Source organism: Chiloscyllium plagiosum, unplaced genomic scaffold (assembly GCF_037043375.1).
Source record: "Chiloscyllium plagiosum isolate Xiang-an unplaced genomic scaffold, Cpla_swu_hap1 HiC_scaffold_4, whole genome shotgun sequence".
NCBI lineage: Eukaryota > Metazoa > Chordata > Chondrichthyes > Orectolobiformes > Hemiscylliidae > Chiloscyllium > Chiloscyllium plagiosum.
This window is the reverse complement of record NW_028270142.1, coordinates 129,226,806-129,251,960: the sequence shown is the minus strand read 5'-3', so window position 1 is coordinate 129,251,960 and position 25,155 is coordinate 129,226,806. Positions and strand designations below refer to the sequence as shown.

Sequence of the window (25,155 nt, the reverse complement as noted above, 5' to 3'; positions counted from 1 at the left end):
CGCCCCAGTGGGTAAGAGGGAACGGTTGGCTGTCCTGCAGCAGCTTCCACTGTTGCTGGCTACGTCCAGGCCGGTCATTCTGGCCGGAGACTTCAACTGTATCATTGATGCAGATGGACGATCCAGTGGGGGGGACAGTAAACTGGACACCACGTCCAGAGCCCTGATGGACACGGTCAAAGATGCCAAGCTGCACGACGCTCAAGGATAGATTACCTGTTTGTGTCCCGAACGCTCTTGGTCAGATCCACCGACGTCAAGCCGGTGTTCTTCTCTGACCACTGCCTCCTGCTGGCTGACTGTCACCTACAGGACGAGCAGCGGGCTGGTAAGGAAACGTAGAAGCTGAACACAAAACTGTTGACCCCAGGAAACATTGAGGAGCTCAAGAGGGACTACGCAGGTTGGAGAACCGTGAAGCCCCTCTTTGAGTCCCCAGCAGACTGGTGGGAAACAGTAAAAGGGAACATCAAGAGGTTCTTCATCCTCAAAGGTGTTCATGAGGCGAGAGAGAGGCGGGGAAAACTGTCCCAGCTCCAGGCAAGTATGCAGAACCTGCTCCTGCTGCAGACGATGGGGGTGGATGTCACGGAGGACCTCAAGGAGGTGAAGAGCCAGCAAGCCTCGCTCTTTGCCTCGGAGGCCTCCAAGATAATCTTCCGGTCCAGGGTCCCCTCGGTGGAGCAGGACGAGACGTGCTCACGTTTCTTCTTCCAGGAGGTGCACAAAGAGAGCTCCGTGCTCAGCAGCCTGAAGGAAGAAGATGGCTCGATAATGTCATCTCAGGCTGACGTCATGAGGATCAGTAAATCCTACTATGCCAGTCTGTATGACGCGAGCCGACCGACAGCGCGGCCACCCAGTCATTCCTGTCCTCTATCACGGAGGTCTTAGACGACAGAACATGAGAGAGGCTGGACCAGCCACTATCTCTGGATGAGCAGACCAAGGCCCTCAAGTCCTTCGAAAAGAATAAAACTCCCGGAAGCGACGGCTTACCGGTCAAGATCTATTCTGCTCTTTCAGACTTGATTGGCCAGGACCTGCTGGAGGTGTATGTCAGTATGCTTCTGGCAGGTACCATGAGTGAATCCATGAGGAAAGGCATCATCACCCTCATCTACAAGCGGAAGGGGGAGAGGGAGGAAATTAGAAATTGAAGACCAATCTCGCTGTTAAACACAGACTACAAAATCTTGTCAAAGGTCATCGCTAACCGGGTCAGGCCTGCTCTGGGATCGGTGATTCACCCTGACCAAACCTGTGCTGTGCCGGGCAGGAAGATCGCTGAGAGTCTCGCACTCCTCAGAGATACGATCGCCTACGTGCAGGACAGAGGGTTGGACACCTGCCTGATCAGCCTGGACCAGGAGAAAGCCTTTGACAGGATATCGCATACATATATGAGGGATGTCCTCTCCAAAATGGGCTTCGGGGAGGGAATCTGCAATTGGATCAGACTGCTCTACACCAACATTGTCAGTGCAGTCTCAATCAATGGGTGGGAATCAGATAGCTTCCCAGTCAGATCTGGAGTCAGGCAGGGCTGCCCTCTCTCTCCTGCCTTGTTTGTGTGCTGCATAGAGTCCATCAGGAAGGATGCGAGCCTGAGAGGGGTGACTATTCCTGTCAGCGGGGGCCTGCAGGTTAAGGCCTCCCTGTACATGGATGACGTTGCCGTTTTCTGCTCGGATCCACTGTCCGTGCGCAGACTCGTGCATCTGTGACGAGTTCGAACGGGCCTCGGGGGCCAAGGTAAACCGAGGCAAGAGTGAGGCCATGCTCTTCGGGAACTGGGCCGACCAATCCTCTATCCCCTTCACCGTCAGCACTGACCACCTGAAGGTGCTGGGTATTTGGTTCGGGGGGGCTGGGGCGTGCGCCAAGACCTGGGAGGAGCGGATCAGGAAGGTGAGACAGAAACTAGGCAGATGGGAGCAACGGTCGCTCTCCATCGCGGGTAAAAACCTGGTCATCAGGTGTGAGGTACTCTCAGTATTGTTATACGTGGCACAGGTCTGGCCTATCCCCAGAACCTCTGCTGCCGCAGTCACCCGGGCCATCTTCCACTTCATGTGGAGATCAAAGATGGACTGGGTCCGAAGAGACATAATGTACAAAGACCGATGCAATGGGGGACAAAACACGCCCAATGCCACCCTCACCCTGATGGCCACCTTTGTGTGTGGCTGCATCAAGCTGTGCGTGGATCCCCGGTACGCAAACACCAAGTGTCACTACATACTGAGGTTCTATCTGTCCCCGGTGTTGCGAAGGATGGGCCTGGCCTCGCTGCCGCGGAACGCTCCGAGTAGTTGGACTGTTCCGTATTACCTGTCCTTCGTGGAGAAATTTATGAAGAAAAGCACCTTTGACCACAAGTCCATCAGGAAGTGGTCAGCACGTAGTGTCCTTGAGACCCTTCGGGAAAAGGAGAGGGCGGATCCTATCGAGCGGTTCCCTGAGCAGACTGCCAAAGCCATTTGGCAAAATGCCTCATCGCCGGAACTTTCCAACAAGCACCAAGACATGGCTTGGCTGGTGGTGGGAAGGGCTCTGCCTGTGAGATCCTTTATGCACGCCCGGATTCTCTGCCGCACCGCACACTGCCCTTGAAGCGGCTGCGGGGGAGACGAGACTGTCACACACCTCCTTCTGGAATGTGCCTACGCAGAGGAAGTCTGGAGAGGAATGCAGTGGTGTTTGTCGAGGTTTGTCCCGAGCAGGGCCGTGACACGGGACTCCGTGCTCTACGGCCTGTTCCCCGGGATGCACACCGAGACGAACATCAACTGTGCCTGGAGGATCATCACCTCGGTGAAGGACGCTCTCTGGATGGTCCGAAACCTGCTGATCTTCCAGCTGAAGGAGTTGACCCCGACTGAGTGTTGCAGACTGGCACATTCCAAGGTCCAGGACTACGTGTTGAGGGACGCGCTGAAGCTTGGGGCAGCTGCCGCCAAGGCGCGGTGGGGAAATACCACCGTGTAACGTCTGCCTGCCTAAAGAAGAACAGGGGGCCCGCGCAGTCATTTGGGCTCTGCTGGCACCTCAGCTCAATGTAATCGCACCAACCTGTAAATAAGAATGATTACTCTGTTTCGATACGCAAAGAAATGGAATGTGTACATATGTATGACATGTCCAGTTGTATAGATCAAAGTATTTATGAATAAAGTATATTTTTGAAATAAAAAAAATCTATAAAGCACAAGTCAGGAACGTGATGGAATACTCTCCACTTACATGGATGGGTACAATTACAACAACACCCAAGACGTTGATCCCATCCACGACAAAGCAACCCGCTTGATTGGCACCACATCAATAAGTAGGAGAAAGTGAGGACTGCAGTTGATGGAGATCAGAGCTGAGAGTGTGGTCCTGGAAAAGCACAGCAGGTCAGGCAGCATCTGAGGAGCAGGAGAATCAACATTTCAGGCATCAACCTGATGAAGGGCTCTCTTGATGAAGGGCTTATGCCTGAAACGTCAATTCTCCTGCTTCTCAGATGCTGCCTGACCTGCTGTGCCTTTCCAATGTCACAGTCTTGACCACATCAATAAGTAGCCATTCCCTCCACCACCGAAGCTCAGTAGCAGCAGTATGTACTATCTGCAAGATGAACTGCAGAAATTCACCAAAGCTCCTTAGACAGCACCTTCCAAACCCATAGCCACTTCCACCGAAAAGGACAAGGACAGCAGATACATGGCAACACCACCATTCTGACTTGGAAATATTTCTCCATTCCTTTACTCTGGCTGGGTAAAAATCCTGGAATTCCAAACCTAATAGCGTTGTGGGTCAACCCACAACAGGTGGACCACAGCGATTTATAAAGGTACCCCAAGGGCAACTAGGAATGGGCAATAAATGACAGTGCCCATGTCACAGGGAGTGAATGAAAAATAACGAAGCATTTTCATGCCATTATACTGTGTGAATTGCTTTGCACAAGTGATGATCAGTGCTAAATTGGTTATAGTATTCATAAAGGTACATGCAGAAAGATTTTTTAAAGACAGCAGATATAATTGTGGGGCAGCACTGTGGCTCACTGGTTAGCACTGCTGCCTCACAGCACCAGTGTCCTCAGTTCAATTCCAGCCTCAGGTTTGCACATTCTCCCTGTGTCTGTGTGGGTTTCCTCTGGGTGCTCCGGTTTCCTCCCACAACCCAAAGATGTGGAGGTCAGGTGAATTGGCCGTGCTAAATAGTGTTAAGTGCATTAGTCTGGGTGGGTTACTCTTCGGAGGGTTGGTGTGGGCTGATTGGGCCAAAAGGCCTGTTTCCACACTGTGTAGGGAATCTAATCTAATATGTACAGAAGGAATTATGGGAGTTTGGATTAGTCTGGAGGGGAAAAACAGGAAATTGAGACTGTGTAGTGTTGTAGCCCTCACCCATTGAGAGTCTGCATTCTCTGCTCTACATTTTGTGCAGTTGAGGAGGAAAAACAATTACAAAACATTTCACAAAGTCATTAGTTGAGTGAATGTCAAGCCAAAAGCATAACGAATTGGGTGTGGAATCGAGTGAAAGAACTGGTTTGCTATCCAGTCTGTGAGGAAGAGAGTCAGGTACATTAAGCGAGGGAGTTCCAGAGGCCAAAATGTGGATGGCTGAAAGCATGGCTGCAGTGGAACAAATGGAAGGCTAGGTAGATGAGGGACCAACGTTAGACATATGAGTAGCAGGGCTGGGTGGTTTATGGGAGGATTTTAGGGATGGACATGTTTCTGACATGGGTGAATGAGAGAGAATGTGCAGGGGTTTAAATACAAAGGGAACTACTTGGATAGGAGAAATAGAGTAACTGGTGAACAAAATTTGGGCAAGACAAGATTAAGAACTGATCTGACCTTTACACAGGTGATGAGTTCATGGATGAATAGGATGAAATGGGCACCAAGATAGACACTGATACTGAAATGGAAGTAGGTACCTGGTGCAAGAAATATCAAGGTAGAATTGCTTGAGTGAACCTTTTGGATTCTCCATGTTAACGCATTGACAATATATAGAGAATGGAAGCCTTCCTGAATCATTTCAGTTTTCTGACCCAGCATTTAGGGATTCAGGATCAGCCAGTGTTCATTTTTATTCAGGCAAAATCTATTCAACTCATTTCAAACATTTCAGTCACAAACTGGTTCCTCCATTTTTTTGGAGCTGCCTTCACATCTGGAGCTGATTATCACCAAAGAGATTAGAAACAGGAGCCACATCTGTTTTTATGGCAGAACCCTACCTCCAGTGGGAATCTGATTGAGTTTCGGATTTCCCAGGGGTGGTGGGCCTTAAGTTGACATGGAGACCAGTTTCCTGTTTACTTACAGCTGATGGGGCAGGAGTAGAGAGCTGTCTCAGATACCTCTACATAGCCTTTACTGAAGCTGCAACAGCCCCAAGACAAATGTCAAAGCCTGCCACTGCACTGCAGGGAAGAAAGATGTCAAAGGGGGATCTGGCACCTGTGAAGAAGAGGAGGGAAGTCCTCTTCTGAGGGCTGGTAGGAGGAAGCCACCTGGTCATACAGTAGGAGCATCTCTCTGTTTTGGTCACCTCTCTGCCTCTGCCTCCAATTCCTTATCTCTTAATTGCTGCACCTCCCCTGATAAGCTGCCTCCTCCCAGGCCTCATTGTCCTCTCAGAGATACACCTCTCTGGAGGGCCTGATCATGGAGAGTGACCACCACAATGAATGGGATTATGGGAAGAAAGCACAGGATGATGTCAAGTAGCTGACCCATTGACCTGTCAAGCATGAATCTGTGTTCTGTTTTGGACACCTTGTTATAGGACAGGTGTTATTAAACTGGAAAGAATGCAGAAAGAATTTACAAGGCTCGTGCCAGGACTCAATACTCTGAGTTAGAGAGAGAGGTTGGACAAGCTTGGACTTTTTCTTTGGAGTGTAGGAGACTGAGGGGAGAATCTTATAGTGTATAAGATCATGAGAGGCATGGATAGGGTGTAGGCACTCGGTCTTTTTCCAAGGAATTGAGGACTAGAGGGCATCAGTTTAAGGTTAGAAGGGGAAGAATGAAAGGGAAACTGAGGGGCAATGCTTTTACACAGAGGGTGGTACACATATGGAATGAGTTGCCAGTGGAAGTAGCTGAGGTGGGGACATTAACAACATTAAAAGGCATTTGGATAAATGCATGCATAGGAAAGGATTAGAAGGATATGGGCCAAGTGCAGGGAAATGGAGTTAACGTAGATGAACATTTTGGTTGGCATGGACTAGTTTGGACCAAAGGGCCTGTCTCCATGCTGTAGGACTCTATGACTCTAATCTGAGGTATTATCTAACCTCAGCAAAGAGGGTACCTGTCACCTTGATGTTGCAGCAGGCTGCAGCCACCTGTGAGGTGGCACAGAGGTCTGCATTGTGAAGGGCACAGATATCTATAACCATTCCTCTAGGATGTCACAATCTCCTTCAACATTGGCTCTCAGTGATCTGCAGTCATCTCTCCCTCTGCCCATAGATTCTTCTCGTAGAGCAGGGCCTCCTTCTCCATAATGCCCTTTGATCTCCTCCTCCAGTTCCCTAATGTCCAGTGCTGTGACCTTCCTGTGCAGGTCACTTCTACTTCCCATCTCCAATGGCCTCAATTTCTGAGATTGCAGCTTCCAGTCTTATCTCCACCCCTCCTGGTGGAGTCCAAGGTGCCTATGTAATTCCAGAGGGGTGACCACACACATGCACAATTGCACGCACGTGTGCACAAACACACATGAACACAGACACACACAGGTACAGACATACACACTACACAGACACAGACATGCATAGACACAGATACATACGCACACACACACACAGACAATAACACTGACTCTTCTCCTAGTCTGTGATGGGCTCCTGCAATTTTAACTTTAAAAAGGAAGGCAATGCAAGATGTTAAAGGTAAAGTTGCCATAATCCTAGAGAACGGTGGGACTGTTATCTCATTAGAGAGAGAGAGAAAGATGACTGCTGGTGGCTCAGGTGAGGGCCAGAGTTGAGAAGGAGGGCTCTTCACAGTAACCTCAGCCAGTACGGGAATTAAGCCCATACTGTTAGCATCACAAGCCAGCTGTCCAGCCATCTGAGCTAACTGACCCCCAGAAAACGTACAAATATGTGCCTTGTTCAACTGTTCTGGCCTTTAGTGATTTGAGCTGGTATTGTATGGAATGGTCATTTCCGATAGATACACCCTGACGTCGCTCATTCCTCATGGGTTCAGCCTAGCAGGAGGCCAGAAAGTCACGTTAGGTCCTGCACTTTGTACTGAGACGTGGCCTTTGTAGCCCATACTGTCTTTACACTGAGTTTACTGCATCTCTGTCTCTGTCTTATCCATCAGTGAAGATGGTCTTACCTTCTGAATTTCCAGCAAGCTGTCTTATTTACATATAAATGCACCAAATACTAATCTGTGTATCTCTGATCTCTAGTTCACTTTTTGCATGCTCCCTTCTTGTAGTCTATAACGTGACTGTTCGTGTCCGATACACAGCATTTTATAAACCATCGCATTATTAATACGTACATTCTCATTATCCTACATCCATCATCAATCCCAGCATGGTCCTCACCTGTTGCCCTGGAACACAAAGCAGCTGAGCGAATGGCTGCCCCCAGGAAGGGTCCAAACATTGGAGAGATGGGCTTTTAGCGAGCCCTTGCCTTCATTTGTTTGTCTGTTTAGGAGCGAGGGCGTGTTTGGCACCACTGTTGCCCCCCTCCATCAGGAAAACTGGAGGCATTCATTTTTCTGGCTGCCTACCTCCATTCCAACCCAATCCAGGCCCCTGGAGTTTGGGCCCAGAATAATAAATCCAGAGATTTTGAGTCGAATGTGGACTTAACAGAATCTCAATAACACTCCTTAAGGATATATAGTTAGGAATGGTACCCGTATTCAGAGGGGGGAGTCTGAAGATGGTCAGTGCACCATAACCATTCATGCCAGATGACAAGCACCCCCAGACAAAGGATATTCCATATGCCTTTCACTATTGGTGTCCTATCTGTACAGTTTATGCATTTCTGAATGACTGTTGAGGTTTGTACTTAGGTATCAAGGTTCTATACAGATTCTTAAGATGGTGCCATATCTGGCAACTTGAAAACTTTGCATTGTACTCATGTGAGTACATGTGACCATAAAGCTAATTCTTCCAGGTTGGCAGAAAGAGTACTTTGGTGAGTGGACATGTGTGAATTATGTTATTTCTCATATTTTTCTTTTCTTATCATTCAGTCTTGCCCATGGCGTTTAAAACACTGGTTGACGCCACGTAATGACTACTTCCAAACTTGCCTTTTCATTTCTTTAAAAAGGCTGGAATGATTCTTGCTCCATTCCCCAGTCTGAAAGTCAAAGATAGAGACTCTGTGAAAGTGTAGAGGGTACACTGGGACATCTTTCTTCTGAGAGGGAGAGAGTGAAGAGCAAGGTGTTTTTTGTTTCAATTAAAAACATGTTAAATCCAGCTCTGTGTATTCACAGTCACCATACCACTGTCTCTGTCCACAGATTCATACGTCCCTAATCAATGGCAGGCCGAGTGCTGATGATCCTTCCCTCACTTTGTTGGCGTTTACCTCGGCCCGTTATATCCGTCTCCTCCTTCAGCGCATCAGAACACTCAACGCTGACCTCATGACCCTTGGCTTCCGTGACCCTCGGGAAGTTGATCCAATTGTCACTCGCAGAGTAAGGACAATTGATGTGTTCGAGACCATTTCAGGCATTTGTGATTTTTTTTGTTGTTGTTTTTTTCTGTCTGTTGCCAGTACTTTTATTCTTGTGAATAAAGAGGACACAATGTTTTAACTTTTGGGGAAAGAATCATCCTCCTTCATTGTTTTGCGGTGTTTAAGAAAACTTAATTTTCAAATGTCTATCCGGGATAAATGTAAAGCTCATATTTGTACGTTCTGTGGATTGAGAAACTGAACGTGGTGACTCACGTTGAATAGTAAAACGTTTAAATATACATCTGGTTTGTTCTCTTGCACAGTATTATTATTCCATCAAGGACATCTCTGTTGGAGGCATGTGTATCTGTTATGGTCATGCACGCAGCTGTCCGTGGGATGAAACACTAATGGTTCGTAGCTGATTTAATTCCGTCAAAAAATTAGTGCATGTGTAGCATTGTGCAGTCATCAAAACTGGCCACAAACCAAGATCTGATCGGATTGTGAATACTTGTGTCAAGTGGGTGGCATTTTTGATCTGGCACATCTTGGTCAAATTACTACCCAAACTCCTCCTTTATATCTGTAGTTATTCCTCTGCAAGCAGTGTAATAAAGATAGTTGTAAAACCACAGAAAAGTTATGGCACAGAGATATCATGCCTGCACCAGTTAAGGTGATTAGAGTTAATCCCATCATTCCAATATGACCCAATGTGTTTGGATTCCTCCTCGTGCAGAATGCATTGAAAGTAATTCTGCCATCTTTACCTGCCCTAGGCAAAGATGGCAGAATTACACCTACACTGACTACAGTAGAGAAACTAATTTCAAAAGGGGCAGAAGTAGTGTCAGTGTCTAAAATAATGGCAGCCCCTGGAGGGGGGCAGTGTCAGATATCGGGAGCAAAAATGTCACTTTCCCAAAATCCATCCCATTCCAGTCATTCACCCTACCATGCTCCTCATGATTTTGTAAACCTCTATAAGGTCACCCCTCAGCCTCCAACGCTCCAGGGAAAACAGCCTCAGCGTATTCAACCTCTCCCTATAGCTCAAACCCTCCAACCCTGGCAACATCCTTGTAAATCTTTTCTGAACCCTTTCAAGTTTCACAACATCCTTGCTATAGGGCATTTAAATCCCATCTTCCCTGCTGTTGTGGGAGGTGAAGTTGACACAATGGGGGCGGAATGTGATGTCAGGCCTTCCCACATCTTCATTTCAGGCAAAACTGTAGAAAAAAAACCCAGTTTTAATTTCTTTTGAAGAAATTAACATTGATTAAGGGAATGGTGACAAGGAGTTGCTGGTATCAACTTCCTTTCTCTTCTTGCTTCATTAGTGTTGCTTATAAATGTAAGTTGTTATTGATCAGAGTAATCTACTTAAAGTACCTCAGGTTGTCAGTTTAACCTAAAGGAAATGTTACTCACTCAAGATGCTTCTCTAACATTGTTACACATCATGCCATGGAATTTTAAAATAGTGAGCTGCTGTTTAAACCACCCGCTATTAAATTTACGTACGCGCATGCAGCCTAAGAACAGGAGTAGGCTTTTCTGCTATTTGAGTCTGTTCTGTCATTCAGTCCCTCTGACTGAATTAAAATTCAAGCATGTCACGATCACTCTTTATGAAGCTGCCAACTTCATAATAATAGCAGCATTTCTCTCTGTCGGATATTAGGCTAACTGACCTGCAGTTTCCTGTGATTCTTGAAAAGAGGAGGTGCGTTCAATAGTTTCCAATCTGATGGGACCTTTTCACAATCTTGGGAATCTGGGGAAAATTACAACCAGTTTGTTACTTTTTTTAAGACCTGGAAGATGCAGGTTAACAGGTCCTGGGGACTTGTCAGATTTTAGTTTCAGTAGCTTCCTTGACAACCTTTCTATAGTGATTGTAATTGTTTTAAGTTTCTTCCTTTTACTTATTTTTAATTTACATGTATTTCTGGAAGGCTTTTAAATGTCTTCTGCTTTGAAGAGAGAGGCTGTTTAATGTTCCAGCCATTTCCTTATATCCTATAATCAACTTTCTTATTTGGCAACAGATTCTTCTCAAAGAGTTGTCCTTTCTCACCAAAATGTATCACTGCAGGGAGTTATGAAATATCTCCTTCTCAGTTCAATTTAGCTCGGGGTGGCATGGTGGCTCAGTGGTTAGCACTGCTGCCTAACAGCGCCAGGGGCCTGGGTTCCATTCCTGATTTGGGCAACTGTCTGTGTGGAATTTGCACATTCTCCCCGTGTCTGCGTGGGCATCCTCTGGGTGCTCTGGTTTCCTCCCACAGTCCAAAAATGTGCAGGTCAGATGAATTGGCCATGCTAAATTGCCCATAGTTAGGTACATTAGTCATGGGTAAATATAGGATAGGGGAATAGGTCTGGGTGGGTTACTCTTCGGAAGGCTGGTGTGGACTTGTTGGGCTAAAGGACTTGTTTCCACACTGTAGGGAATCATCTTATCTAGCTCAGTCTTCACGCTTGACACCCTTATTTAAGTTTAAAATACTAATTTAAGCTAATCAGCCATCTCATCCCTGATACTCGGAGGCTTCTTCACTGTGGGGTCATTAATACATCCTGAATCACGGCATGTGCCCAGATCTAGACTAGCCCACTGATTGGCTGTAGAATGTGTTGCTAAAAGAAATTTCTGCTAAAAAAAGACTCCATGAACTCACTTTCCAGGTGCCAATTTGCCATTTGCCAATCTGATTTGTCCAATCTATTTGTGGATTAAAACCTCCCATGATTAATGCTACACCTTTCTTATAAGTGCCCGCCATTTCTTCCTGGATACTCCATCCTGCTGTTAGGATACACAGACTCTGCTCAGATTCTTACATTTGATATTTATCTCTATTCGAACTGATTTTACAGCTTGGTGTTTAAAACTAAAGTTATCTCTCCTTATTGTACTAATGCCATCCTTAATGAACAGAGCGACCTCATCATCTTGTCCTACATTTTTGTTCTTCTGAGTTCTCTAATATTCTTGAAAATGCAAGTCTCAGTTCTAGTCACCTTGCAGCCAGACCTCTGTAATTGCAAACAAGTCAGACATATTTATATCTATTTGAGCTATTGGTTTACCTGCTTGGTTACAAATGCTGCACATATTTAAATACAGAATTTACTTGTGTCATTTTACTGTTTTTGCCAAATCTGGTCTAATTTGCTGGACTAGTGTTAAATTTGTATCCTCTGTCCCCTTTTGCGACTTCCTTAGTAGCAGTTTCCTTATTTTCCTTTCTATATTCCTTTGGCCTTTCCATTTAACCTACCAGATCTTCTGTCATATGATCCTCCCCTCCCACTGTTTCGTTAATAACTCTCTCTACCTCCAAGTTAAATAACTTGCGAGACAGCTCCCATTTTCCCAGCACTGAGCTTATACCTAATGAATCCAAACCCCTTCTTCCAATAATTTTGTTTGAGCCTCTAATCAACTCTCTGATGCTAATGAAAAGATTATTTGTTCTAGGTTTGCTTTTGTTCCAAACTAAAATTTATCCATAAAATTAATGTAATAAAATACCATGCAGACTGAACATAAGGCATAAACTAAATTGTTTCCTCTAATGCTGTACATGACTACAGTTACAATTGAAGAATTGATCATATTTTTAGCAAACTTTAGCAACTTATGAACTGGCACTCTTGATAAACCGGCAAAATTTATATACCTCATACGCAAAGTTTATTATATTATCACGATCTCCGTGATGCCCGAGTAGTCAGCTGAAAGGGTGTGACTGAAAAGGCAAAGTTGCATTATTATTTAAATGACTTATGGTGTAAATAACATATAACAGTGATGTGTATACCCACTGCATTCCATTTCTATTACTATTTAGTGTGTGTTTTTATATTGATTATGTCCACCTCTTGATTATCCAGAATATTTGATCAACCAGCACAGATGTAGTTAATAAAAGATTTGCTGTACTACATGTTGAACATTTGGCCTGAAGGAGTTTCTCACCGTTTCCATCCCCTGGGTTTTCTGTGGCTAAAGAGCCTTAGACAGTGGTCTTTCTCCACTGTGCCTTTTCAGCGCCATTAGCATTCTGTCCTGGACCTTGGGCAATGCAATCTTCAAGCTTGGGTCATAGACCAGCCCTGATGCACTGGAACAACAGCGTGTTTTGGCTACTTGGCGTTTAGGCTGGGTTGCTGGGTTCCTGAAAATAGAAGCAGTGTTGGACAGTGAGTTATTTTACTTCAAATGGTTCACTTTACAGGCTAAATAGAGACTAGAGCAGACACCTTTCTACATTTACTAGAAAGTTATCAAGCAAAGTGGCTCCACAATTCTCACAGGCAGAAAATACTATATTATCATTTTGACTAGCGGAGAAACTGTGGTTGTTGACAATCAGTACACAGTTTTGTAGTGTCAACAGTCTTCCACATCATTAGGTGCTCTTGCGATGTGGGGAAGTAATGATTAGCTACATATCGAAGATTTGCCTAATGAGAAATTTTGATTGATGTTGCAATATGACAGAATGAAATACCATTCCAAGCCCTCCCTCAATATTCCCACTTCGTCTGGATTAGATTTCGCCAGCCCAAATCCCAGTACATGAAGCAAAAATAAAAAATACGTAGCCTGACTTTCAAAGAAATCTCCAATGAGGAAGTGAGGCGCTTAAAGAAATATAAACAGTCCAAAGTGCTTTTGAATTGGGCAAAGCTGACAGTGCTTTAAAATTCTAATTTTCCTTGAATTTAGCCACAGACCTGATATCTGATCTCTGCTCCATTTTGATCTTGCCTCTTTTGGCCATTGAAATAACCTTGAGAAAGCTTTGCTTTCTGGGCTGTTTAAACATCACAGAAATCTGTTTCTTTTCTCATCCCTATTCAGAGAACTGAGCTTGGACTCAAACAAACCAGAACCATCTGTCTAGCACAAACTTCTTCAATCAAGTGCTGTTGATTACTAAGTGTTTGCGGAGCTGAACTTTGACACCGGTTGATCTCAGTAAAATCACTGCATTTAGACTCAATGCATGGAATCAATTTTTTTTAACAAGTTGAAAAGACAAAGTGCTGGACTGAGGAGCAAGTAAACGAATACCTGCTCAGCAGTTTTTCAATTACAGCTTCCAGTTTAGATCCTGCCTTAATATTTAATTCTGAACACCTTTTTTTCTCCTGGGTTGTTTGAAATTGAGAATACTACTAAAATCAAGGAAAGTAACATTTTCTTTTTTTTCCTAAATTTTTTAAAAATAGAGATTGCAGTGCCAATGTGAACACAATACCTGTGGGGAGAGCTGCAATGAGTGTTGCCCTGGTTACCATCAGAAACCATGGCAGTCTGGAACCTTTGCTTCTGACAACACTTGTGAGAGTGAGTAAATATTTCTCAACACATTTAGTAGAAGGCAGAGAAGATGGGTGACACAGCTGCCATTTCAAGGGTCAGTGCTGGGTTCACTGCTTTTTGTCGTTTATATAAATGATTTGGATGTTAACATAGGAGATACGGTTAGTAAGTTTGCAGATGATACCAATTGGTGCTGTAGTGGACAGTGAAGAAGGCTATGTCAGGGTACAATGGGACCTTGATCAGATGGACCAATGAGCTGAGGAGTAGCAGATGAAGTTTAATTTAGATAAATGTGAGGTGTTGCATTTTAGTAGGGCAAATCAGCTCAGAATACATACAGTTAACGGTAAGGCCGTTAACTGTATGGGGAGAGGTGCTGAACACAGAGACCTAAGGGTACAGGTGCATTGTTCCTTGAAAGTAGAGTTGCAGATAGACAAGGTGGTGAAAATAACGTTTGGCACACTTGCCTTCATTGATCAGAACATTGAGCATAGGGGAGAATGCGGGTAAGTGGAGTTGAAATGCCCATCAGCCGTGATTGAATGGCAGAGTGGACTCGATGGGCCAAATGGCCTTACTTCCACTCCTATGTCTTATGGTCTTAGGAGTTAGGATGTCATGTTGTGGCTGTACAGGACATTGGTGAGGCCGCTTTTAAAACACTGTACAGTTCTGGTTGCCCTTCTTTCGGAAGGATGTTGTTAAATTTGAGAGGGTGCCACAAAGATTTGCAAGGATGTTGCTGGGGCTGGAGCTACAGGGAGAGGCTGAATAGGCTGGGGCTGTTTTTCCTGGAGCGTTGGAGGCTGAGAGGTAACCTTATAGAGGTTTATGAAGCCATGAGGGGCATGGATAGGGTGAATAACCAAGTTCTTTTTCCAAGGGAGAGGGAGTCTAAAACTAGAGAATATATATTTAAGGCGAGAGGGGAAAGATATAAAAGGTACCTAAGGGGTAAACTTTCCACACAGTGGGTGGTGCGTGTATGGAATGAGCTGCCAGAGGAAGTGGTGGAGGCTCGTACAATTACAGCATTTAAAAGATATCTGGATGGGTATGTGAACAGGAAGGGTTTAGTGGGATAGGGGCCAAATGCTGGCAAATGGGACGAGGGCAGATTGGGATATCTGATTGGCATGGATGAGTTGGACTGAAGGCTCTGTTTCCGTGCTGTATGACTCTGTCTCTATAGTAGCCCTCTAGTATGGCAGTCCACACACTCATTCTGGGTCAGATATGTGCTATTCACCAACTCAGTAATGGTTGAAGAATCATCAGACAGTGCTCTTTCCTCAAAGGAGTTTTGTCCTTTTAAGTAAAGAGAAGTGATTTAAGACTGATGCTAGCCCATTTTCCCCACCTCACTAGCATCACCGACCTGCCTAACATCTCTTCCCCACTTACCACTCCATGATTAAAAGGCCTGATTGTTGCTGTTGTTATGGCCTCCTGGCCTGCACCAACCTCCTGTTGTCCACTTCCCTCCCATTCCTTGTGATTGTTGACTCAGCAAGCCCCACTTTTCTGCAGCAAACCGCTCCTCCTCAGACAATGTGCCAGTTCCCTACCTAAAGCCACAATGCAGTAATTCAAGAACCCACCTTCTCAAGGGCAACTAGCCAGCAACATCTACATCCCATGAATGGACTTTTAAAAAATGTCCTGCCCCCTGCACGCTCAGGATTAGCATCTCTGATCCTAATCTAATGGATCTTCCACATGTCACCTTTTGTTCTTTTCTCATTCACTATGAAATGGTGTTCTCAGGTTCTCAAACCTTCTGGCAACGATTGGACTGAACTCTCCCGTTCGATGCAGCATGAAGATCCATATCATTGCTGACCTCTCTCTGATCTGCCTTCCCTCTCCAAACAAAAACTACTATTTTCCTTTACTTTGCAATAAAATTAACTGTACCATGGTCATTTTAAGTTGAATGTAAAATAATAATGCCATGTTTGATCCACCAAAACGTCAAACATTTCAATTGCATGACTGAAATGTAGCTTGAAGCGATGTAAAGATTATGGTAGCAGTTCTCAAGAGTTTCTGGTGCATCTTTCATATTTGTACAGCTTTGATGGATACATGAAGGTTTTAGTAGACATCATTAATTAGTAAAATAGCTATCAGTCTGATTTGAGTCAGATATTGAAAACATTTACCTCAATTGTTTTTTAAATAGAGTGTAACTGCCATGACAAAGCAGAAGACTGTTACTATGACCAGAGTGTAGCTGATCGCAAGCTGAGTTTGAACATACATGGTCAGTACAATGGTGGGGGTGTCTGTATTAATTGTACCAACAACACTGCAGGCATCAACTGTGAGACCTGTATTGATGGCTTCTACAGACCTCACAAGGTAACTATTACGTGAAATAGAATTCTTTAGTCTCACTCATTTCCTCATTTAGCCAACTCGCTCTCCATTCTTCCAACAATGTTGCGATATTAAAACAATGCATTTCAGATGACATCATTAAAAATATATTTTTTAATAATCTATTTTTATTAAGAAAAAATAGATTTTTAAATACTACAACAAATACAAAACAATGCAATTCAAAACAGTACAAAAATAGTACAAAACTAAACCCAAATAATAAAAAAATCCCAACCCACCCTGCTATACAAACCTAAACTAGCCATTTAACTAACTAAATAAATACCTAACAGCAAACAATAAAATAGTAATAACTCAGCCCAGCCAAACCAAATACTCATACATTCACAGTTCCTCCTCCCTGGATATTGGACTCATGAAACACAATCATTACGGCTATATAAAAGCCCTTGTTAGTTAAATCTGTGTCCAGGTATTTCAAAAAGGATTGCCACGTCTTGTAAAACTTCTCAGTTTTGTGGTGTTCCATTTTTGTGAGAAAATCCAGGGGAATATGAACCATAACAATCTTCCGCCAACCCAACAGGCCTGGGGGGGTTTACTGATATCCAACCTAGCAAGATATTCTTCCTTGCACAGAATGTAAGAATATTGAAAAGTTTTTTCTTATGCGCGTCTGCAGGAAATGCAATGGGTAGGCCCAAAAGGAGAGAAATAGGATCCTTCTCCACCCCTACACCTAAACTCCTCTCCATTTCACCCACCACAACGCTCCAATATGTTTAAAACCTGTCACAAGACCAAAGACAATGGGTAAGAGTACCCGTACAGACCTTGCACTTGGGACATGCTGAAGATACCCCTGGTTTAAATTTTGACAAATGGTCTGGGGCTAAGTGGACCCTGTGGAGAATCTTCAACTGTAAAGCATGGGTCCTATTGCAAATTGATATCTTCCTTGCATTCTATTTAAAATATGTTGACTTACAATTTTTAAATGTATTGATGAAAATTGTTTTTAAGATTAGGATGGCGTTCAAGGTGGCATTCAACAGTGGAGAGCTGAAAGAGCTGATAATGTTGTTCTATTTATAGGTCTCTCCTTTTGACCATGATCCTTGCTTGCCATGTGACTGTAACCCAGCAGGATCTATAAATGCTACTTGTGTGAAGGATGATAATCACGCGCTTATAGAACGTGGTGAGTTGATCTTAAATGGGTCTTATTTGCTCTCTTTAATCTTTCATGGGATGAAACTATTGCTGGCATTGTTTATTCCTGATTGTCCATGCATAATTTATGATGAGCCACTAACACGCACTGCTACAGTTCATTCGGCACAGGAACACCCACAAGTACACTGAGGGAGGACATGCTGGAATTTTGACCGAGCTACAGTAAAGATGTGGTGATATAATTCTGAGTCAAGATGGGTGCATTATTTAGAAGGGAATATTTTGAAGGTGATGGTGCTCTCATACATTCATTATCCTCTCCTAGATGATTGAAGGGTTTGAGCTATGGGGAGAGGCTGAATAGGCTAGGGCTATTTTCCTTGGAGCGTCAGAGGCTGAGGGGTGCCCTTATAGAGGTTCATAAAATCACGAGGGGCATAGATAGGGTGAATGACCAAGGTCTTTTTCCCAGGGTAGGGGAGTTCAAAATTAGAGAGCGTAGGTTTAAGATGAGAAGGGAAAGATTTAAAAAGGACTTGAGGGGCAACGTTTTTCACACAGAGAGTGGTGCGTGTATGGAATATGCTGCCAGAGGAAGTGGTGGAGGATGGAATAATGACAACATTTAAAAGGCATCTAGTAGTGTACATGAATATGGGCCAAATGCTGGCAAATGGGACTAGATTAATTTAGGATATCTGGTCGGCTCGGACGAGTTGGACCAAAAGATTGGTTTCCGTACTGTACATCTCTATATAACTCTATGACTCTATGGTAAAGGTCAAGTTTGAAAAGTGCAGTTGAAGGGGACTTGGTGATTTGCTGCAGTATATCTTGTAGATGATACATACTGCTGCTACTGACTGTCGGTGGTGGAAGAAGCAAACATTGAAGAATGCCGATGAAGTGGCCTTACCCAAACAGCATATATTCATTGATCAACCATTGTATTTGGAGAGACTTTGTAAAAGACCTAATGCTACAGTACACGCTGAATAATAGGAGTAGGTAGAAGACCAGGAAATAGCAAACTGCAATGTTATTTGACTGATGCTCATTGGTGGGTGTCAATGGCTCAAGCTCTCAAATATCTCCCCAAACCTTTTGTACTTTATTTCACACGACCTGGGCTTATGACTTCCATTCCACTTGTTTGTCAGGCACTGCATAAATTAATTGAATTTCGAATGGATCTGCACCAGTTTTCTCTCATGTTGATTTGCTTTCTAATTTTATTTTGTCCTAGGCCTGTTCCCTGGTCAGTGCCATTGCCAAGACGGTTACACAGGGAAGACATGCAGCCATTGTGCTCCGGGCTTCAAAGGCTTTCCCAGTTGTGCACGCTGTAACTGTAGTGTAGCTGGTAGCATCAATGATGACCCTTGCGCTGAGCCGTGCCAATGCAAGGTTTGTCGATGCCATCTGACAATGGCACAACTTCTTGAATTGAATTGAATTGAATTTATTGTCACGTGTACCGAGGCACAGTGAAAAGCTCTTCTTTCCAGTCCCTTTCAGAGAAAGGGAAAGTCTGTAAGTTTTGTAAAGACCCAATACGGATCTACATGAGAATGCAGTGCTACAGGTTTGTGTTTTGGACTGGGAAATTGGAAATCTAATGCACGTCCTGACCCTTGCGCGGTGTTTTTTTGGCTTGATTTGCTTGCCATCCAATTATTGGATGGTGGGAAGGGTCTCAGAGCTAATGGATGATCACAAGCATTGTAGGAGCTGCAGTTTGCTATTTGTAGAGAAAGAGAGAGAGAGAGAGAGGGGGGAGGGAGAGAAGAGGAGGGAGGAAGAGGGAGGTAGAAGGAGCAGGGCCAAATAGCAAGTTTAACCATTTTCCTTTTCAATTCCACTATCCCAATTAAAAGGTGTAAAGGAAGGAATTTCCTGCAGAATTTCAAGGTAAAAACAATGTCAGGGAGTTGGACTGGTTGGAAGATCCATCTTTATTCCCCACACACTTCCTCCCCAACCACAAAGTCAAGGTTGAGGTGAAAATTCTGATTTATTCCTGTATCACAACCTCATCTTTCCCCAACCCCGTAATGTTTATTTACTTCCTGTGCAGTTGCAAGGATGCTGGGGCCCGGATTGAAAGAAAGCAGTTTGGAACTATTCAGTAAAGTCAGTGTTCACTACTGAACGCCTGGGCATTAAAAGGATTAAAATGCTCACTATTCAATGGCTGCCTCGGTTAATGTCACAGGATTAGATTTACTTGTAAACAAATGTTTCCAGAATGTCATCACTCTCAGGGCAATGTGCAAGAAATCAGAAAATGTCAGATATGCCCACCAGTGCTATCCTGCCACAATTTAATTATATCTTACCATGTTGTAAAGTAAAGAGAAATAAAGGGTTATTTATTCACTGATGAAACTCCTGCACAGAATACCATTTTAGTAGAAGGACTGCTTTTGGCCTGTCTGCATGAATGTTGACCCCTCCTCTGAAATCCTCCTCTTTGTGCATCACTCATTTTTTTTTGTCCCATAGAGAGGCACAGAGTTTTCTCAGGCTGTTTCAGCAGCCCCCACCTAAAAGGTCATAGTCAGGTTTTGTAAATGATAAAAGCCATCCTGTGGATCAGTCTACCCCAAAGCCTTCCAGAGACATGCTGGACCAGCCTTAGCTCAGTGTCCCTCACAGGTTGCAGGTTCAGTAACATAAGGCAAACATTTTAGACTCAAAACACTTTGTGTGCAGTACTGAGGGAGTGCTGCACTATCATTTGAACGAAACACTGAACTGATGTCCCACCTGCTCCTGTGGTTGAGAAACAGAGGAGATATTCCTGAGGTTGTGACCAATATTTATTCCTGAACCAACAGATTGAAAAACTACCAGTCACTACTTTCTGGCTATTTATGGGAGCTTGCTGTACAATAATTGCTGCAGCATTTTTCTGCATTACAACTGCAGCTTCACCTAATTGGTTGTCAAGTGAGTTGGGTTGCCCTGGGGTGCTACTACATGGTTCTATCCAGTTCTTTCTTTGCCACAGGGTTGCTGCTGGGAAAATAGATGCTACAACTTGGTTCTTCCCTAATGAGAGCAGTCAGGGGCATGCAACAACACCCACCTCGTCACCCGGATAAAGCCTGAGGCCTAGTTTCTACCGAGTCTCCAGTATCTTGCTTTGAGCACAGATTGACAACTGGATAATTATGTTTACCCCATACTCTCCAAAGTATAGATGTTGCGTTATGTCTCACAGTTGATATGCAGTCTGCCTATAAGAGACATTCCCGTGATATCATCGTAGTATTTGACCTGAGGGTATAAATGTCTCAGACTCCATTTTAACCAGGCCCTATTTGAAACACAACAAGCTGATGAAAGCATACGGCACTCGGTAACCAAATAACTTCATATTAGCCCATACACTGAAGAGCTTGTGAGTATAAAACCTGAATCCATGCAGAGCTGTAACAAATGCTTGTTGAATCATTCAATACTGTGTTACCCATGCCTAACTGTCTGTTATGGGAGCTATGCAGTTTTAGGTATTAAAAACATCGCTGGAGAGAAGGCCCAAACCTTGGTGGCAATTTGGAAGTTACTGCCTACAATCTGAGTGTAGAGACACTGAGTTTTCTCAGAACATCTCTGTCCGATGCTTTAATGAGTTGTCCCCCAGTTGCATTTGACTGTGATAACAATGTCTGATGCCATGCTTTCACTGGTGCATGTTAAGATTGCAAATGATGGTGGTTATTTATAAGTGTGGGGTATAAGTCATAAAATGCACTGCCTTCATTAATTCATGCTCAGACCTGAACAAATCTAAATTACAGAGAAACGTGGAGGGGGAGAACTGTAACCAGTGCAAGCCAGGGTTCTACAACTTGCAGGAGAGGAATCCCGAAGGATGCACAGAGTGCTTCTGCTTTGGGCTCTCCGGTGTTTGCGAAAGCATTTCCTGGTCCATTACACAGGTGAGTGGTGACTGGTTCATGATGTGCCTGCGTGGGTTTTATTTACATTTCGCAAATACCTCTCCTTGTGGGATAGTTTTCATTTCATTGGAAGCAGATGAAGCTGGCTGTTTTAGGAGCCATTACGAGTCCAGCACAGTGTGTTGTACCAAGCATCAGGAAAATAGTGCAAGGGGCAATTTAACTCTACTCTGCATTTGAAAGGATTTTTAACATGCCACTGGCATGGATTTGTAAATAGTCACTATGCTATATTTCAGTAAGCCAGCTCTGTGCTTCGAGTTGTCAGTTGCTCCATTGTAAAATTGTTGTGCAAGGTTACACAGTCTATTAAATCTCTGTTTAAACCTTGAAACGGCACAGAAGAAAATTGCATGGCTTTTATAACAATTTCATGTCTATAAATTGCCTGGTACGCTCCTGAATTGTTGTATTGGGTGTCTTGGACTTCATAAGTGGGGATTTGTTTTATTTCTTGTAGACCCAGGATTTGGTCATTAAGCTTTCAGCAAATCGCTATTCCCAGTAGAGCAGAATTAGTTCCTGTGAAAGCAGGCATCAGGAGGAAACAGTTTTCATTTTTAACTGAGCAGCAAGTTCAAATTTAATTTAATCTGGGTGGATATTGTAGTAAGGTGTGGTCTTCTGTCTCGTGATTGAATATGAACAATCTTTATTAAGCATAATTTTTGACAAGAGTGGAGATCTTGTGGAACCCCACAGACTTGGGCTCAAGTTCCATATGAGTGATTGTTGCTATGACATAACTGTTTATGTATAGAAGGTATTAGAGTTAAAGATAATAATTAACTCTTTACCCCACAGATATTGGTTCCAGTTTACCAATGCAGTGGTTGAGCAGCATGTTTATTTTGAAACTTAGACCTTTAATATGAATGAATAATTTCTCTCAAACTAGAATTTGTAAATCTTAATTGATGATGTAAATGTGAATTTGGTTTCACTGGTTCAGTAAAACTCATCACAGCATCTCCCAATCTGACGTATTGTTTTTTTCACAAGACAATGGAGCTTTTAACTTGCTCAGTCCATCCTTCAATATTTCTGCATTTCAAACATCCAATCTGTGAGGTTAGGGTTAACTCCAACCCTAAAAAAGTACCTTCCAATTTAAACAGCTGTCATGAGCTTGAAGAAAATGATAGTCTTGTCCTGTCTTCCCTTGATGTGTGACCTGTTAGAGGTCTTCAAATGGATGAAAGATTTTGGGTACAGGGGGAACGTTCACCTTCTGGGAGAGAGTTCAATCAGAAGTCATCAGTGTACAGAAGAAATCCCTTAAGGAAATCAGAAGATACTTCTCAGCTAAAGAGAAGTTAAGTTCACTCTCATAGCAAGTGGTTCAAGGGAATAGGATAGATGTCATTGACGGGAAATGAGACAAGCATCTGAGGGAGAAGACAACAGGTGGTTCCCATCTTAGACTTAAATGGGAAAAAACTGGCAAGGAATTCAAGTGGAACATTAACACCAGCATGGACTGTTTGGGTCGAATGGCCTATTTCAGTCTCATTTACGCTATCCAATCCGATGTAATTGATTTTCTACACCTCTTTAGTATTAGCACACATTATATTGCGGTACACACTGTGGACTTTGACCTGCATCGTATTGACTTTTCAAAAAGACAGCCAATCAACTTATAATTTTTATCTTCAAATACTTTCAGTGATCTAACCTCCATAGCTGTCTGGAGTGGAAAGTTCCAAACATTCTGAGAGCAGAAATTCCTTTGCATTCTTAGTTTTAGGTTGTCCCCTTCTCTTGTAACTATGTCTCCTAGTTTGAGATTCCCTCACATTTTCTCAACATTTACCGTGTCCAGCACCCCTCAGAATCTTATGTTTCAGTAAGACCACCCTCATTCTTCTAAATGCTAATGAATAAAGACCTAACCTGCTTAGCCGTGTTAACATGGATATTGCTGGGGAGTATATGGGGATGATGGCTGGGTTTCCCTATCTCACATTCTAACAGATTCCATGCTCACCAGATCAAAGATGTCAGGGTGGAGCCAGGAATTCTACTGTCTCTGTGCACCTTCCAGGGAAATCCAATCTATGACATATCAAGAGAGACTGGATCAGTTAGGACTGTGTTCACTGGAGTTTAGAAGCACAAGACAGGGTGAATGCAGGAAGTATGTTCCCAATGACTGGGAAGCCAATGGTCAATACCAGCTGACCATTTAGGACTGAGATCATGAGAAACTTCTCCACCCAGAGAGTGGTAAATGAATGGTACTCTGCCACAGAAAGCAGTTAAAGCCAAACGTTGAATATTTTCAAGAAGGCGTTACATAGCGTTGTTAGGGCTAAATGGATCAAAGGGTATAGGGAGAAAGTGAGACTAGGGTATTATTAGTCATAGACATACTGAATGGCAAAGCAAGCTTGAAGGGCCAAATGGCCTACTCCTGCTCCTGTTTCTAGATTGCTTTGAACTAAGTTGGACATGTCTGAACCCTTCTGGAGCATTGCCTGTTTCATTCAAACACTTCTCCAGTGCCTTGAAGTTAATGAGAAGAATCACATCAAGCTAATCAAATGTTCCACTTGCATTAAATGTCTCATGAAACAAGTCAGGGACCACTAAATTAATTGCATTAATGTTTGGGTGAGTCAGTCCCCCCCGTTCCCCCCCCCCCCAAATCTGCACACTGAACAAGGTTACAATATGTCAGAAAGAACGAGGTGTGATTCGAGCATTTTCCAATTTTGAATATTTGTTTCTGCAAACAAAGTAATTACCTTTTCCAAGTTTCTTTTTAATGCACAATGTTGTACAGCATTTAAGCACTTTTTATATAAGGAATATCACAGTTGCAGTTCGGTTTGGATTATCATTTAATTTAGTTTTCATCAACATTGTTGACCAACTAATGAATGGCATTAATATATTTGTTCTGTGCAGAATCTTATAATCTGAAATGCGATGACAAATGTCACACAACTCACATTTTTATTTTGAAGGTCACAGATGTTAATGGATGGCAAGTGACTGACCGTCAAGGTATTAAAAGGATCCAGTCTTATCAGGATCTGTATGGAGGCCCTATCCGAATGAACGTTAACAGCACTGAGGCCACAAAGTCTCTGCCTGCTTTGTATTATTGGACAGCGCCAGAATTGTATTTGGGTAATAAGGTAAACTAACCTGTTTCAAAAAATCATTCAACTTGAATTTCTCATTTCTCAATAATAAACATGCTTTGAAATTATTTCCATGATAGGCCCATGAGAAAAATTCCATTACAACTTCTATTATTAAAAGTAGGACATAATTATATCAAGATTGGATATTGGCATATTATTGAATTTAGTTAAAATATTATGACATGTTCATCATGTGTCCATTTACTTACAAAATAGTTACCATCATTTCGTAACCAAGGAAATTAAACAGCAACTACACGATTTAAAGAAAATGGGATTGAGGATGAAAAGGGCATGTAATTGGGTGTATCTGCAGACTCCTTGGTTAACTGAATCCTTGGGCCCTATACAACCATCCCACTTTACCACCAACTGAGGCCCTTAATTAATGACCACTTAAAGGTGTTCGGATGTGGGGTGTATCTTCCCTCTCTCCCACCCACTCCTCCACCT

At 43.4% G+C, this 25,155-nt stretch overlaps 1 protein-coding gene across 2 annotated transcripts in view; it reads left to right on the top strand.

The window, feature by feature from the left end:
* lama1 (laminin, alpha 1) overlaps nucleotides 1–25,155 on the top strand; it is a 305,305-nt gene that overhangs the window by 111,904 nt on the left and 168,246 nt on the right. The window contains exons 5-12 of one of the 2 annotated variants that reach the window (XM_087986673.1): nucleotides 8,541–8,720; nucleotides 9,028–9,117; nucleotides 13,958–14,075; nucleotides 16,243–16,421; nucleotides 17,499–17,604; nucleotides 18,826–18,986; nucleotides 21,386–21,526; nucleotides 24,520–24,693. In XM_087986673.1, coding sequence (XP_087842799.1) covers nucleotides 8,541–8,720; nucleotides 9,028–9,117; nucleotides 13,958–14,075; nucleotides 16,243–16,421; nucleotides 17,499–17,604; nucleotides 18,826–18,986; nucleotides 21,386–21,526; nucleotides 24,520–24,693 — 1,149 coding nt within the window. Of the gene's footprint in view, nucleotides 1–8,540; nucleotides 8,721–9,027; nucleotides 9,118–13,957; nucleotides 14,076–16,242; nucleotides 16,422–17,498; nucleotides 17,605–18,825; nucleotides 18,987–21,385; nucleotides 21,527–24,519; nucleotides 24,694–25,155 lie in introns of those variants that run through there. The other variant, XM_087986674.1, reaches the window with a different exon arrangement.